Here is a 17746-nt window from a genome sequence, read left to right on the forward strand (position 1 = left end):
CAGAACTAGTGAAGGCAGAGCCAGGACTTGAACCCAAGCAGTCTGGCTCAAAAGCCTGAGCTCTGTGCTCTACTGCCTCACATATAGCATAATAGCATCATCAGCTGTGCATGCCTCCTGGGATAGACAGGGCTAATTCTGAATCTTGTGGGGACTCCGGGGGATTCTAGCCCCTTCTTGGTGTCTGTGGGAGAATGATAGCACAGCCTCCAGGAGACCAAGCATGCGTTGCACACTGGGTTGGAACAAGGCTGATGGATGTTGCAAATGAGGAAACCGAGGGTCAGCAAGACCCCCGCCCAGTACATGTTAGAGCCAAGACTAGACCTCAGATCTGACTCTGAATTAGTTGCTCTTTGCACTTCTATCAAATTGTCCCTGTGCATCCCCAGCTCCACCAGACCCAAAATAAATGTGTCTTCCTTATGTTTGTCCAGTAGCTAACTGGTTTGATAGAGATTTTAGCATTCCTTGCCTCCCAAATTACACTTATAACATCCCATCACTATAATGGCACTCGGGATAAACATCTCTCTTCCACTTCTCTGTTGTCCTTGCTGTTTCCTGGGAATGCACCTGGACCCTAACCCAGCCTGTACCACTGCCGCTAACCCTGCTGACCCCACCAGGCATTCAAGGCTGTGGGCTACACTGATTCTAAGACCACTGAGGCAGTCAGTATTGTGTCCCACCGGCCGAGGGCTGCTAACATGTGTCCACGCAGCTGGGCTGTAGCACCACATCCTGGGAGGAAGTCGGAAGCCCTAAAGGTCCTCAGGAGGGACACACTCCCCGGATCAGAGGTCTGTGGGCTTTTCATGCCCTGGGTTTCCCCCTGAGAGAGAATCTCAGAGGCCAAGGATCTGCAATTTTCAGATCCTTAAAGCCTACAAATGGGCAGGTAGGGGATATTTGGGACTTTTTTGGACTGACATGAGATATCTGCTCAGTGTTCAAATACACCATTTCTATTGCTCTGCCTTATCTTGTTGCTTGACCCCCTCTCCATTCCCATCACCTCCAAAAGAGGCCGTTTGCTCACCAAGGGCCACACTGCCATCCCAGGGCATTCCCGTGTGGCTCTACATGTTCAGGAAATGATAAAGGGACTCAACAGCACAGGTGACAGTGGTGATGTTTCTCCTGTCTGGTGACATTCCAGGATTTCTTGCCCTCTGTCACCTAAGCCACAGAGATCTGGCCCCAACTCATCCCATCTGCAGGAAAATGTCTGTGAGGCTGGCCTTGCAGTAACAGGAGCAGCTCCCTCTCCTCTGTGAATAAAAGCTAGCTCTGTGCTGATAAGGAGGTGGCCCTGGGTTCAGTCTGTGGACCCCTTCTTTTCCCTCTTCTGTGTATCCTATGATTTTATCTAGTCCTGCAACTGCAAACAGCAGCTCTAACTAGTGACTTTCCAGTTTTGTATCCAGCGTGGATGCCTCCTCTGAGCTCCCAGACCTGGGTATCCATTCAGCTACCTCCACTGCATCTCCACCTGGATGTCTATAGATGTTTCAGACTTTCAGGATCAGGAAAGAGTTATTCATCCCCCACCTAACCACACTCATATCGCTCTCCACAACAATCCTTCCTCAACCCAGGAAAAGTACTTCTGCATCCTGTTGTCCAAATCAAACTTTCAGACTACTCTCTTCTCTTGCTCCCCAGACCCAGTGCATCAATAATTCTTCACTGCCCTGCCCAGACACCCCCTGCTGACTCCCTGCCAGCCACAAGCCTGGACAGTCCACGGTTACCACCACAGGAGGCTCCCTCCTGGACGGACTCTGGGCTTCCACTCCCATCCATCCTCCACAGAGAGCCTCTTACGTGTGACCTGGGTCACACCCTTCCCTGAAACCCTCTGAATGGCATTCTGTTAACTCAGAATAAAATACAGGTTGCTGCCCACATGGTGGGCCCCAGGCTGCCTCTCATCCTTACTTCCCCCCTCGTCTCATGTATACAGTGTGTCTTTGCCATGCTTGTTACTCTGGCCCTCAGTCTGTTTGTGCTGTCTTCTCAGGAGTTTTCTTCCCACCTTTTCCCCAGCCAGGATTTACCTCAAATGACCCCTCCTCATAAACATCTTCCCACACCCCCAGAGATAAAATGCCCTATTTGATCTCTTGCCTAGCATTTAACGAGTCATCTTATTCACCTCTGTATATGTTTGTTGCTTGTTTCCCTCACTGGAAGACAACACTTAAGAGTGGTAACTGTGTTGTTTACTGTTATACCCCAGGACAGCAAATGTTTATTGACGCCAGAATAAGATATCAATGGTCTAGAGTAATTTGCATATTGGTCTGGAAAGAGCTAGAGCTTTGGTATCTCATAACTCTGATGTGGACACTTTTAACTTGAATAACAAGTTATTCAGCAACCTGGGGTAGTTTCTTCTTCTGAAAGAAGTATCGTGAGAGTTACAGAAAGTATATGAAGTGCTACGAGGACAGTGCTTCCCACATAGCAGAGGCTCTAAGAATGTAGGTAGGTCAAATGGGCCTATATGGTTCCCGGTCCAATGCCATTCGCATCATCCCATTACATGGACGTTGGGATGAAATGAAGAGTCAGGGAAAAGGTAAGAGTGTAAAGGAAGACTCTGGAACCATTGTGGCATCCCAAAGAGACAGTCAGTTGACTCTTTTGAAGTGACAGTTGAAGTATGATCATGTTGGCAGAGTGTGACTCTCTCTAAATGACTGTTAAAATCCATCATTCTAGAAGAGCAAAGAAGCAAGCATACCCCATACTTTCAAAGCTCTGGTTTCTAGTCTGTTTCTGGTGAGCAAGAGAACCTCCCTTTTAGCCAAGAGCAAGAGTTCCGCAGCCCCTGGGGCTGAGTCTTCTCATTGCTTCTCCTCCCAAGCTATAGATGGAAAGGCCTCTCTCGGTGCCTTGTTTCCCTAATCCAGGACCCAGACAGTGTCAGATACTTAGACCTTGGACCAAGAAGGAGGATGGAGAAACAAGGGCAGAGCCAGGGAGGTAGGTAGAGCCCAATTCAGGCCTGTACACAAAGGTTCCACTATGTGAATGGTTGGCAGCATGCAAATTGTATTTACTCAACATGGCGACAGCTTGGGGGAAGTTCCGTGCTGTCCAGACACAGGCCTCCTCAGTTCTCAGAAGAAAGTCCCATAGAAATGGAAAGTAAACACCAGAGGTGATTTTTTTCTGGCCTAGGCAGAGTCAGACAGGAACACAGGAGTGGATTCCAAGCTGGCTGGCAGAGCCTGGCTGAAACGTGGCAGGGAGAGTTTGGTAAGCAAGATCTGGGCCCAGGAAAATGGAGTGGAGCCCTGCCATCTGGAAAGACGAGTGTCCACTAAAGCAGGACATGAAAGGAGATGAGTCCAGAAACAGGATTGAAGACATAGAGATTGGCTGGAGAAGAGGGGACCAGCTGAGGTCTAAGCAGTGACTCAGGCTCAGTCCAGATGCAGGCTGGGGAGGGCCTGTGACCCGTGTGGTCCTAAAAGGTAAGTAAGTTAGGGTGTCAGTGACTCTGGGACCAGGTTCAACCCTGACCCTGCAGGCTGAGTTGGATGTGGGCAGGGGCAAGAAAGCACCCTTCCATCAAGACGTTCAACGTTCTGGCTCTGTGTTAAATACCTTATAGATGTCTTAGGGACAGAGAAAGAACACGTAATCCCAGGAAGGGGTCCCAGAAAAGTCTGGAACTAGGGCAGGGACACTGAAGTCCTTCTCCATCAGGGTAAGAGCATGGCCCTACCAAAGCAGCCACAGTGCTGAGAGAGAAAGCTAGAGAAGTCGCTCGCTAACCTGGAACTGAGGAATTGCCTTTGAACCACTGGTGGAGGTTAGTAGTTGCACCTGCCAGAATCATAAGGCGAAATCCAGGCAGAGCCTCAAACAGGCTGGGCCATTGACTTCTGCCCGTCTCCAAGGGTATGCTTCTCCCATTGTACCTGTGCAACCCAGTGGCTAAGAATAATTTCACTTTTTATATATAGCACTTCGCAGTTTTCAAAGCACCTTCACAAATTATACTACTCGCCTGATACCGCTTGCTGGATTATCAGGTGTTGGAGTAAAGTGTTTCATAGATTATCCTGTTTGGCTTCGCCTGTGTGACTCTGGCTAACTTACTTGCCCTCTCTGGGCTTCTGTGTGCCAGCACAGAAGAAGAGTCTGGACAGGGACTGGTGGTGAGTGGATTTGCCAGGCTTCAACAAGCTCTGGAGTCCTTAGCCATTCTAAAGAAAAGTCATTCATTGGGCTCCAGGAAAACAAACTCAGATATATCATAATCTTTCCTTCAACCCAGCTTTTAAGCCCTAAATGCTTCCAGAAGCCTCATAGTTCTATCATTTCTGAGCCCCTTGCCAAGCCCAGTTTTGAGACAAGGAAGTTAGGGAGGAGTTTTTTATTCCTGTACAGCTCTATTTTTATCTGGAATGTATCTTCCTGCACACCAGTGATTGGTGCCTTCGAAGCTGAGGTAAAGTACGCTGTCAGCAGGACCCGAGCAATAAATAGCCATGGACAGAGAGACTGATCTGTTATGTGGGCAGGAAGTTAGACAGATGGACAAACCAATCAGCCCAGCGTCTTTGCCAAGAGTGGCTCAGTTAATCACACTGTGCCTAAAGCCTCTCAGTAGCTCCTGAGGGACAAGATGTTTGCCTGTGACCACGCCCATCATGGCAGGTGTGGAAGGCAGACAGGTGTGAGTCCTGTGAGCACTGCCCAGCAGGGCACGACTCAGTGGGCCTCAGATGCCCCCACGCCTCCCTGGCATTATGGGTAGCCCTGGCACCCTGAACGGAGGTGAATCCTTTCACATCTTTGTGCAAAGTCAGTATTGGGTGCTTAGGCTGGAATGGGCTTGACCTTGAATTATAACAGGAAACAGTAAAGACCAACTGTTCTTTCTTCCAGAACAGCCTGTTCGCAGATCTGAAGGTCTGTGCTCCCAGCCATGCCTTTCCATGTCTAAGCAAAGCCTTCTCTGTGGAGCTCGGCCCCATTTACTTAACTTCACAACCAAAAGTTAGTGAGGGGTTGGGGCTTGCCCTGCCCCTGGTCCAACCAAGCAGGTCTAGGACGACCAGTGACATTTGCTTTGGAGGGAGCACCCAAATAAGAAAGGCTGGAGACACCTTAGAGCACAGAAGGAGGGACCTAGAAGTGTGTGCACATGAGCTTGTTGCTCACGCATGCATGTGTGAGTGTGAGCATGCAGCCTATAAGGGCGCAAGCCTGCAGCTGGAAGGAGGCATGCCTTGTCTTTGTGGGCCGGGCCACAAGCCCCCTGGAGGGATAAAGAGAGACTTTCTTGGGTCAGCCAGTTTGCGGAGGAGACGTGGCAGAGGGAGTTTGCAGCCATCATTGTGGTCCCAAACACCAAAAGTCTAATGTCTATAGGACTGGACACTGAAAAAATACTAAAGCCAGGTGGTTACGTGGGCCACATGCAACTCGGCAGAAGGAGGTGGCCACTGGTGGCACTCACTGACTCACTGCATGTGTCTCTGTGACCAGGGGCACGTGGGAGCCAACAGTGGCCAGGGTACATCTCGGTCAGCTCAGCAGCCTGGAGGCACCTCGAGGGGTGGCCGCAGAGGACCAGTGACAGAGCAGGGGCACAGGCATGCTTGTGGCCAACTTGGAGAAGTCTACCCTCCAGGTGGTTCCTCCAGCACAAAGGAACAGAGTGGGAGAGGAATGAGGTCTCTCGGTGAGGACGCCGTGCAGAGCAGAAGCGCATCGTGCGCGTACCTAACCTGAATCACCAGATCTCCGATAGTAATAACAAGCCTTCTAAAGCTCTTAAGTGAATCATTCAGTCTGCAGACCAGCCCTAGGAGTGCTTTATGACTATTATCCCTGTCGAGGCACAGGGAAGTAAAGCCATTTGCCCTGGTCACTGAGCCCATAAGACAGGGAACCACCCAGGGGTTGAGTCCAGGTGGTCCAGCTTTCATCGGCCATACTACCTGCCCCTCATATTATTTCTTTATTAATTTCTTTATTAATTTATCAATTAATAATTTCTTATTAATTCTTTATAATTAAATATATACCACACACTTCTTTGTCCAAGGCACTCATGGAGAGAGGACAGGACATATACAGGTTAAAAGTTCAATAAAGGGCACTTGCTTACCCCATTCTATACACTACAAGCCCTGCTTTCCAAGGCATCTTGCCAGCCCCCATTTCTGAAAGCCTCTTCTGACCAAGGGAAGGAGACTCCTGTGCCATCTATGCGATACCCTCTTTTCAGCCTGGGTCTTTGAAGAATGAGGAACAAGGGGCTTGTACACTTCCCAGATTCCTGGGTACCTCTTGGGAACAAGACCAAGTTTTGTTCCTCTCCAGACCCCCAGAGACACACCCAGGACTGAGCACATCGTAAATATGCACTAAATGTGGTTGACTGGATGATTTTTAAAATCCCATGAGCTCCCTGGGTGGCTCAGTGGTTTGGCGCCTGCCTTCAGCCCAGGGAGTGATCCTGGAGACCCCAGATCGAGTACCACGTCAGACTCCCTGCATGGAGCCTGCTTCTCCCTCTGCCTGTGTCTCTACCTCTCTCTCTCTCTCTCTCTCTCTCTCTCTCTCTCTCTCTGTGTGTGTGTGTGTGTGTGTGTGTGTGTGTGTGTGTGTCTCATGAATAAATAAATAAAATCTTAAAAAAAAAATCCTCGGATGCAGGGGCCAATTGCAAGAGGCTATTGAAATACCTCATTGTCACAGCTTCCCTGCTCATGGCCACAAAACAAGTGCCTTGTGTGGCACCCAGGAACAACACTTGAGAAGAGCCAAGTGTACATTTGTCGATTAACTTTCGCTTCCCTTTGGTTTGCCAGGAAAGATCAGAGCCCAGTGCCAAAGTGGATGAATCGGCGCCCCCCTCAGTGGCCCAGCTGGCTGGGCTGTTCAGGGAGCAGGCTGCTGCTGCAAAGGAGGTGAGTCAGGCGGCTTCTGAGCCCCTCTTCTGGGAGGGGGCTGGAGGAAGGGGAAGTCTGGGTCAGGCCCAGAGGAGAGGGAGGGAGGAGGCTTGGTAATTACCAAATTAGGAAGAGAAGCCAGAGAGGGGTCCCTCTGAATGTGAGGAATGTGGCCATGTGGCTGGGCCTGTGCAGGATCTTTCCCCACCAGAGCGAGGCTTACACTCTGGCCGGGAGGGAGGAGACACAGGGCAGAGAGCTGGAAAGATGGGAGTCTGGATCCATTTCCATCTTCATCATCCACTATGGGAGACTTAGATCCTGCCCTGCCGTGCCAGGCCTGGACTGGTTCAGAATAAAGAGATGACCACGCTCGACTCCTGCCCCAGAGCCCAGGGGTCTGGAGCAAGGCAAGACCCAGGGCGGATTCCAAATGGAGAATTGAAGAGGAAGAAAAACCCTCAGGGAAGTGCATTCAGTTAGGAAACCAGGGATCCATTGACCCATGGGCTCCGGGGGATCCTGCTGGAGAGGACAGTGTGAAAAGAGAGAGTGCTAGAGAGATCTAGTCCCACAGTATGAAGGGCTCATTAGGAGTGACAGGAAGGAGGAGCACCCCAAGGTGGGGGGTGGCCCCTTGAGGCAAACAAGGGCATAGCTATCAATCATGCTTTTTTAGGCATAGTATTTTGTGCTTTTGTTTTCCCATCTGAAAAAAATCAGACAGTACAGGAATGTCATAAAGGGTGAAGAAGATAGTGTTGATCTAAGGTGCTGTCAGAGCTTGGAAGCTGGAAGCAGGTGTCATTTTGAGATGTTGTCTCAGGCCAATGAATCTCAAGTAAAAGAAGATGCTCCAGCAGAAAATGATCAGGACAGGAGCCTGGAAGTCCAAAGGGGTCAACAGTGGAATAGAATTAATGCATATAGCTATTGGGCAGCCTTAAAGACAGGCAACGCCTCCCTCCATCCTTTCTCTCCAGACATCCCTGACCATTCCTAAAACCAGCTTCCACTTCCTTCTCTTCCTCCCTGTTGCCTGATTAGCTCTCTCTTTCTCTCTCTGTGTGTCTGTCTGTCCCCCTCCCTCTAGACACCAGCCTGTAAACCAACAAGGAGGAAACCACCCTGCTCCCTCCCCCTGTTCCCCCCCAAGGTAGAGCTGGGCCAGAATGGTGAGGAGGTAAGTGCTATGCCAGGGCTCAGGGGACACTGGTTATGGATCTGCTTTCTCCTTCTTCTAGGAGGGGGCACAAAATGCACACATTTAGACCTTGAAACCTGTGCAGGCCATGTCTCCCTTTCAGGTTTAGGGCTGAATCTCCTCTTCTCAAGGCTTCCAGAATCCTTTACTGGGACATCAGGTTCCTTTCTACATTTTCTCTGGGGCCTCCTTCAGGATTTGTCTAGGACAGGAACACTGTTTTCCAAGCCTGAGAATTTCAGCAAAGAGAACAGGCCATACAGTATTACCACGCCACCTTCAGGAGTCACAAAAGTTATATTTTACTCCAGGTCCAACTCTATGATCTTCCTTGTGGAGAAGTCACCTGGAAAGAGAGGCTACACATACATAAGGCAGAGTCACCACACAAGAGAGTACTGTGGCTCCGTGCTATCCTTGTAATGGCTGGCCTCTGTTTTGGACCATTGGAAGAAAATCAGAGCACACAGAGGCCTCATTGCCTCCCCATATAAATAGCCAATGTTACCAACAAAAGAAAGGCTCTGGTATCACAGATCATAGCCAGCAATAGATTGCCAGACTGGGTATGTACTACCCTTATTTATCTAATTGTAGCTGTAAGAGTGACTTCTCTGCACCCCGTCCCAGCAGCTCTGTGAACCTTCACTGTAGTACGTCATGGTCCTCCAGAAATGAACTTGCGTGTTCTTCTTGTCCATCCTGGGAGGCCAACCCCAAGAGAGAGCAAGCCAGCCAAAGACAGTTCAGTTTCCAAATCCCACTTCAACTACCTCTCTCCCCCTTCCTTTTTGGGGACCAGCGACCTGACCATAAATACTAGATACCCGTGTGACTGTGAGCACCTGTTGTAGTGACCATGTGGGGTCAAGCAACAGTTTTCAAGCCTTTCCCGCCCAAGGCTTACATGCTGCAACCCATCAGGGAAAGCAGGAACTCATTGCTGCTCCTGCTCTATGGGGGTGCGGGCATCTAGAGCCCCACTGCTCTGAGACTACTCCCCCAGGCACAGAACAAGGGTCTCCTTCAGGAGTGGGAATCCCAATCTCACAGTTTTTAAAAATTGAGGTTTTTGTTGTCATTTCTTCAAGCACTGATATGATGATTCTGTGGCTTCACGGAGTTATTAGCTAGTGCTATGGCCAAATACATTCCAACAACTTCTCCTTATGGGGTCAACTTCTCCTTGTGACTTTTAGCCCTCGGGGCTTGGTGTCTGTGCCAGGCCACCTGTTGAGGCCATAGCCATTAGGAGCCTACTGTGATGCTGCCCTCTGATGACTTGGACTTAGCCCTGGAGAAGCCCCTGTCCTGCACGGAGCCTACTTCCTTATTTGTGAAATGGGACAGGAACACTAACCAGATGGGGACAGAACTGGGCCATTTTATTCCCTGAAATAAAAGCAGAGTGAGTCAGGTTAGTTCATTGGCTCTGGGAGAAATAAATCTACAGGTTCATCCCACGGGGCACCACCCAGAAGCTAAACGGCAAGTGTGAGCCAAGGGCTAGATGAATAATAGGAGGCTAGGTTTTAGAACAAAAATCCTGCCTAGAGTGACAGGCTGCTTGCACATAGGAAGGACATTGCTTCCAGGATCAATGGAAGCACTTTCTGTCACTTGAAAATCACGTAGAAATAGAGAACAACCAGCTTTGTTTGGCTGGGCTGGATGGAGGCTGCTGCCCTCAGCTCTTCTCCACTCTTTAAGCCCAGCCTGCAGAAGCCCTAACTCTGGAAGCCTCAGGGGGCCTCAGGGTCGGGGCGGGGCAGTCAGGCTGCTGCTTAGTTCCCAATGCACAGGGCAGGGAAGGCTCTTTCCATCCCTTCTTCACTCCTGCCTCCTCCCTAGTCCTGCTCAGGCCTGAGCCAGTGGGGTGACCAGAGGAGTTATCCCTCTCTGCAGGACCCAACCTCAACAGTATTTAGTATAGCAGCAGACCCTCCCTCTTCTGCCTGAGAAGGGCTGAAAAGCACTCCCATCTGAAAAATCAGGTTAATAATTTCTAGACATTACAGGAGTGTCACATGTACACATATAAACTGATACACAGAGCTGGAGGCGGGTTTTTCTCCGCGGCCACTGGCCTGGAGTCCTGTATTAAATGCCAGAGGAAATGCTGTCACCTGCTGCCGTACCCAGGAACTGCACTAGCTGCTATTTTGGAATGAATCTTCAGCTTTGCAGTTAAATTCAAATCAACAAGGATTTTGTGGAGCAGGAGCTGGGTCCCCAGGGCTGTCCTATAGTGAACAGGCTGTGTTATTGAATGTCCACCCTCTTCAGAAGACAGTGGTCACTTGGGAAAGAGAAGAGTTTCTGGTATTACATAAAGTGAGCTTTGTAAGCAAAATCATTGTTGCAGTTCCCAAAACAGTATCTTTAGAAATACTGGCTCATGTGAAATTTCACCATAAAGCACAGAAATTAAGAACAACTGGTTTGGCGGGCACCTGGGTGGCTCAGGAATTTAATCATCTGCCTTCAGCTCAGGTCATGACCTCAGGGTCTTGGAATGATCCCTTGGCTCAATGGGGAATCTGCTTCTCCCTTTCCCTCTACCTCTGCCTCCCACTCATCCTCACCTGCTCTCTCAAATAAATAAGTAAAATCTCAAAAAAAAAAAAAAAAGGAACAACTGATTTGGGGCTAGAAGCTCTTTGTATTCAACTGGGACACATAGCTCCTTGCAAGATTGTTCTAGGAATATGTCTGACAGTGTAAACTCATGGAGCCAGAGACACCTTCAAGCGGCAGAGTCCTTAGAATCATTTTTTAAATCGTATTATTTATTTGAGAGAGAGAGAATGAGCACAAGAACATGCATAAAGTGAGGAGAGGGGCAAAGGAAGGGAGAAGCAGACTCCCTGCTGAGCAGGGAGCCCAAAGTAGGGCTCAATCCCAGGACCCTGGGATCGTGACCTGAGTAGAAATTAGTAGTCATCCACTTACCTGACTAAGCCAGCCAGGCATCCCACTAATCATTTATTCTAACCCACCTGTCTGAGTCATGGTTGAGGAGGCTGAGGCCAGGGCACCCCTCTGGCTCCTGTCAAAGGCAGAGTCCCAACTGGAAACTACCACTCCCATGCTTCTCATTCAGTGCTGGGCCTTAAAAAAGTCACAAGGAGTTCGATTGAGTAAGTCTTCCTCCTTCCATCACTAACAATCAGCTCCCAATAAATATCTCAGAATATTTCCAAGAGATTGGTGTTATTCTTCTTTTTATGATTCAGGTAAACTAATTACATGGGAGCGAGGAGCCCGTAACATACGCTTGATCTCCAAACTGTAGAAAAGTCCCTTTTCTGCCTTGGCCTCTGCTAAACAACGTGAAAGTCACCATCATCACCATCATCATCACTGTCATCACTCCTGCATGTTGAGGATCAGTTTACCTGTGGAACCAGACTCAAGCTGCAGGGACTTTACACAAAACAAGAAGTCCATTTTTTAGATAAAATAAAATAGAGACAGATTTCCTGACATACATTCATCACAAAAATATCTCCAACTAACAGAATGTATGTATGTTTTTATGCATATGTATTAGCCATTGACTGCTTCTAGAGGCCAGGGACGAAATCATACTCATATTCATATAACCAACACAATGCCTGGAATGTAGTAGATAATAAATGTCTGCTTAATTGAAATGAAGTCAATGTTTTGGAAAAGGATAATCTATAAATAACACTATTGGTGGGATTTTCCAAAATAACATTAGTTCAAGGGAGGGATTTCGGTTAACTCCATGAGGTTTCACCTCATGGTCTATGGCTTCTTGTTTTGTTTGTGCAAACAGAACACATGGTCATTTCACCCTTTCTCTTTGGAATTCCCTCCTATGGTTGGCTCACTTTGTTGAAAGTCATGAGGTGAAGATCTCATCCCATCAAATGGAGTCTGTTCTCTCGTAATGACCATGAAGTCATCCTTCCTGGATCAGGGGGCCTCCCGTGTTTCAGACATCTGTCCTGCCAGCTCTGATTCATAGATTCAAGTGGTCTTGTTAGCTGTGAGATGGAGGAAGGGGTGGAGGGTAGTCTATGCCAGCCCAGGCCCTGACCAGGTAAGTAGGAGAGGCTGCAGCTAAGTGGGAAAGTTTGAGACCAACTTCTGCTCCTCTTCTTCCACTTGTGCTTTGTGGACTCCAGCCAGAATGCCACCTCCCTTCACCTCACTCATTTCATTGTCTTGGTCCATTTGCTCCATAGAAATCACCATCCAATGCAAGCCATCCTCCTAAAGTCAAGGTGAAGAGCTCTCCTCTGATTGAGAAGCTTCAGGTAAGTGCAGTATGGTTACCTCTGACCCCACACCATCTCTTATCCAACATCGGCATGTCTTTGGGACTCCCGGGGGTAGTACCATCTGTCACCTGAAGAGTTGATCTCTGAGAACCAGCTATGGAGGATAAGGAGCTCTATCTAGGGGCCAAGGGCTAAAATAAGGATCACATCAAGCATGAGCTCATGTAGTAAACAGCTAATGGTGGTTGGTGGATAATGGGGTGCCTCAAGAGTCTGGAAAAAGACACTATATATAGCACAGGAAACACTCCAGGACTAGCCAAGTCCTCTCTCCCAAGGTCTGAATGCCCCCACACCCCATTTTGATTTTAACACAGGACTGAAATTCAGCTGGTAGGCATTGCTTCGATGGGGCCAAATCTGTTGTTTGGAAAGCCTACCTCTCTACCTATCACCTTGTGAGCCCAGAGCCCCCGCCATCGTGCTCATAGCCGACTTTCCTGGAGAGTAAATACCGAGACCTAAAGGGTGTGTAACCACCCGACTCCTGCTTTACGTCAGGGTTTCTCAACCTGGGCAACATTTGGTCAGGATAATTTTGTGGCAGGGCACTGCCTTGTGCGTTGCAAGATGTTTAGCAGCATCCCAGTCCCTACCCACCAGGTGGCAGGAGCACTCTCCAACAAGTTGTGACAGTAAAAAAAACGTTTCTAGGCATTCCCAAATGTCTCCTGGACCACTGGTCTAGAATTTTAGAGCAAGAAAACAGCAGAGCAGGCAGGAGGAGTTAATGAATGGTTTATGAAACACCTATACCCCGTGTCAGTCCTCAAGGACGGGTTGCTGGAAAGGAAGGAGGAAGGTGCTCCTGAGGGGGGGAACAGTGTGAGCTAAAGCACAGGGTATGGTTGGCGTATGTCTGGGCGGGCCCATGAAGGCCGCTCCGGCTTTAACCACAGGCTCTGTGCAAGCTCTTACACACTGTATCCTCCATCTGGGCCCAACTAAGAAAACAGCTCATCTACTTTGTTCTGGAGCCATTATTAGGGGTGTGTCAAGACAAGTAGCCACAGCTTCTGCAATTCCACCTCTGGGAGAGCCCTGGGATTTGGCCCCCAGCCTGATTTGGGGTTAAAGAAAGCATCTCTGGTTTCTGGTCATGAGCCCATTCTGTGGAGGGTGGGAGGGGGGCTCCATTGCCCTTGTGGCACTCCAGCTGCACAGAATGAGTGGGGCTGTCTGTCACACTGGGAGGCTTGTAGGGATCCCATGTACGGGAGGGGGATCTCTCGGATGGGATCCAGATGTGGACATGGCCCATAGTAGCCAGCCAGGACCCGCACCTTTGCCTCCCTGAAGCCCACCTCAGCCCTCATCTGAGTGCCAGGAATTAGTGCGTGCATGCTCTGTGCCCACAGTCTTGGGCTCCCTCCCCTTTCCCATCAGTAAAGAGCCTCTCTGGGAAGCATAGCAACTGAGGACGAGGTTGTGTTCGCCAGTCATTCAATCTCATTAAGAATATCAGCAACAGGATGACAATTTGGCCAGATTCCATAGGGACTTTACTTTGTTGGGAAGGATGGGGGTGGGGGGAGGGGGCAAGAACCAAGAAATGCACCATCAGCTAGACTTTTCATCTAAATATTCTATTAGATGAGTTATGAAATATGATTTTTCCTCACTGGAGTACTCCATAATTCAGAGTTCAGGTTTCCTGCTGGCTAGCGAGATGTCTTTTGTTTGCAAGCAGTCTTAGAGAGGGAACTTTCCACGCTTGGAACTGGGCAGGGAGGGAGACCTCCTTTATCACCCAGCCTAAGTATCCACTGCCCTGAAGCCCTGTGACCAAACCTGCCCCTGGTACTCATCACATGCTGCTCCTTAACATGGCTTGTGTTCACAGCATTGCCTTGTAACTTTCATATTTTTAATTCTTACCACAACTCAGTCTTGCCCATCTTCTAAGTTTTTTCTTAAAATCACAGGAGAAATACTGACACTTTTCTAAACATGAATAATGCTGTGTAGCCTGCAGGTCCTAAAGCACACGCAGGAGTTCCCCAAGACAACAGAGCCCCGCTGGAGAAAGGGAGCCCTGAGGGAGCTCTGGGAGGAGGGGGTGGGTGTGGGGTACGAGTGGGTGGTGGCTGGAGAGAGCGCCAGGGACTAGATCACAGAAGATTATTCAGGTCAGGCTCACTGGTTTGGACAAATAAAGAATCTGAGACTCAGAAAGGCTATTTATTGGACTCACTGAAGATCACACACCTATTAAGTGAAAGATCCAAGTCTTGCAGTTAGCTCTGTATGGAGAGCTTCCCTCTGCACCATCTGCCCCTCATGCCTTTACCTTCCCTGTGAGGGCCCTGCGGTCCCCAGGACTGGAGGAAGTCTCTGTCCACGGATTTGGTGACCAAGCAGGAGGAGTGCCCCTAGATGGCGCTAAAGAGGACCCGTGCTGACTGCGTTCCACACAGCTCTTCTGCACCATCTTCTCAGGGCCACCAGATGGACCTGCCCCCCACCCCCGCCTCCTCCTATACCCAATTTTTGGCTCCCTCAGACCTCAGTTCGCTTTGGGTAATCTCTCCCCTTTGTGGCCTTCCGGATTCATTTGAATCTGGTTTCACCTGCCCCACAATGGCCCAGATGGAGCACACACTGGCATCTGTTCTGCTAACTCCCTCCAAGGGCTGCGCAGCCTACTGTGTACACCACTCTGGCCATCTACCAACTCGCCTTGAGAGACAAGCAGACCTGGCTTGAATCCCAGGGCAGGCTCCTTAGCTACTTTCCTGATGTGTGCAATGAGAACAAAAGGGAGCATATAGGGCTATTGTAGAGGGAAAAGCTGCACGTGCCAGCAAATAGTAGGCATCCGGTAAGCAGAGACTACTACTGGCTCAGCCGAGAAAGCTGATAAAGGGGCTGACTTGCTGTGAGACCCTGTGCCTGAGGTGCTGGCAGTTGCTATCTCGGCCTCTGTCTATAAGCTGGGGCTGATCCAGGACATTTTTGTTGGCCCCAAATCAGTACTTTCTGGGCATTCTGGAATGCAGCCTGTGGTAAGTCAGGTAGCAGGAGATGGCTTGAGTATGCAGTGCTTCCTGGGGAAGGACATGCTATGACAATGGATGGTTGGTGAGGAAGTGGCACAAAGAGCCTCGTGTTACCTAGCCCCAACCAGTTCCGGGCCACGTACCCAACAAGCTCAAGCGGGAACGCTCATCTTCTCCCACCCCTATCTGAAATGTCTCACTTTCTCTTGGCAGGCCAATTTAGCTTTTGATCCAGCGGCCCTGCTACCGGGGGCCTCCCCCAAGAGTCCTGGGCTTAAGGCTGTGGTGTCACCATTCCAGAGCCCACCTTCCACCCCCAGCAGCCCCGGTGTGCGGTCTCAGGCCGGGGAGCCAGAGGAGGTGCCAGTTAGCTTTGACCAGCCTCCTGAAGGGAGCCATCTGCCTTGTTACAATAAGGTAATGTCTGGGTTCAAAGCACTGTGGCATGTCTGTGGAGATGTAGGCTCTGGACAGTCCTCAATTATTTCTGCCATGATGTTGTCCTGGGGAAAGAAGGACATCTCTTCTTGCTAGTGATCTGTGACTGAGATGGCCCCTCTACCTGGCCTGCCTCTCTCATCTCCTCTCCCAGGAGCTGTGCCACTCACCCAGAAGGCACACTTGGGAGATAGAGAGCTCTAGCCTTTGTGGAGAGAGGGCTGAGAATTCAGAACTGATCCCAGCTGCACAGATCATTGTGTCAAAAGTTGAAAACAAAATCTAAAGCCCTGATCAGTGATTCACACAGAGGGTGGGCAGGGTCAGTAGGACTCCAAAACACGCTGTTCTGGCTTGATGTAAACACATCTAAGTGTCCCAGTATGGGCTCAACTCATTCTTACTGCAGCTTGCCCCGTTTAAAGAGGATCCGAACTGTTCCGTTTGAAAAAGATGTACATAGGGCCTGTTTCTTTCATCAGATCCTCGGCCCTGCTGTACACAGTAAGAATCAGAGGTACAATTGGATACAGCCCATGCAGGTGCTCAGCAAAGCTGGGCCAGAGCCAGGCAAGGGCCAACATAAAGGGATCTGATGCCGGGTAATGGCAAATGGAGAGAACTTTACAGGTATGGATGGAAAGGGGTGTCTTCTGAACCATTTCAGAAAATCCATGGGGAAAAAGGTCAAATGTGTAGAAACAGGAAGAACCCAAGGAAACAAACTGGTGCTAAGTCTTAAGCCTGCTGGCTGGGGATAGGGTGGAGACCCTCCAGCAGAGATGCCTGACAACTGAGAGGAACCCAGGCCAGAGCTTCCCCTTTTCACAAGGTGCTCGCTAGGGAGGTGGGGTCAGCAGGGAGGCGGGCCACCCAGTTGTAATAACCGGATGGAGGCTTTAGCCTTCTGAGGCCAGCGCGGTGCAGGCAAAATTATTCCTGAACCTTGCTGACTGCGGGGGCAGGGCCAGACCTTGATAGCCTGCAGGGCTGGCCGAACCATAGTCTCAGGAAAGAGCCCTTATATGGCAAGTATTCACTCAAAATTTCTGAGAAGGATCTAGGATCAACAAATACCAAAACGTAAGCCAATGGGAAAATCAGATTTACAAAAATAAGATTTGAGTCTTATGAAATAAGATTTTTATCTACATATATAATTTTAAAAGACACACCATTTGAATAAAGTAGAGAATCCAAATAAACCTCTCCACTGAACGTCTGGCAAAGTCCAGTGGGCCTAGATGAGGCCTGAGCGATCCTGAGATTCACACACTTACCAAACAGGAGATGATTTTCAGGCAGCTCTGCTGGAGGCTCGTAAAGCAAGGTTTCTGTTCATGGTGGACCTGAGCCCAGGAAAGTGAAGGCGTTTAGCTGCACAGCGTTCCCAGGATTAGCCGGCTCTGGGGAGGGCTGGGAGGGCAGGCTGGGGAAGGGGACCAAGCCAGTTATTGGCTGTCCAGCTATGTGCCCATGAGGTCCCAGGCCATCTTCAGGCCCCTAATCCTCTTGTCTGTTGGGTTCACTTTTGTCAAAATATAATTTCCTAAATGTTAAAACATGACTCCTATGCAAAACAGAGAGACATTTTATGCAGTTTGTCAATTTGTGAAGAAACCTGTAAGATGGTAAACCTCATTCAAAGAACTGATTATTTATAGGCAACTGAAAAAAACAAATGTTAGGGGCTCCTGGGTAGCTCAATTGGTTAAGCATCTACCTTCAGCTCAGGTCATGATCCCCGGACTGTCAGTCGTGAGATTGAGCCCTGCAGGGGCTCCTTGCTCTGCGGCAGCAAGGTTCCCTTCAGCAAGGTTCCCTTCCCCTCTGCCTGCAAGCCTCTCTGCTTATGCACTTGCGCTC

General features: G+C 49.4%; 1 protein-coding gene across 2 annotated transcripts in view; it reads left to right on the plus strand.

The window, feature by feature from the left end:
- RCSD1 (RCSD domain containing 1) overlaps positions 1 to 17746 on the plus strand; it is a 71238-nt gene that overhangs the window by 45647 nt on the left and 7845 nt on the right. Inside the window, exons 2-5 of one of the 2 annotated variants that reach the window (XM_041759096.1) lie at positions 6846 to 6944; positions 8020 to 8109; positions 12348 to 12419; positions 15656 to 15859. In XM_041759096.1, coding sequence (XP_041615030.1) covers positions 6846 to 6944; positions 8020 to 8109; positions 12348 to 12419; positions 15656 to 15859 — 465 coding nt within the window. The remainder of the gene's footprint in view (positions 1 to 6845; positions 6945 to 8019; positions 8110 to 12347; positions 12420 to 15655; positions 15860 to 17746) is intronic. The other variant, XM_041759085.1, reaches the window with a different exon arrangement.

This window comes from Vulpes lagopus, chromosome 1 (assembly GCF_018345385.1).
Source record: "Vulpes lagopus strain Blue_001 chromosome 1, ASM1834538v1, whole genome shotgun sequence".
Lineage (NCBI taxonomy): Eukaryota > Metazoa > Chordata > Mammalia > Carnivora > Canidae > Vulpes > Vulpes lagopus.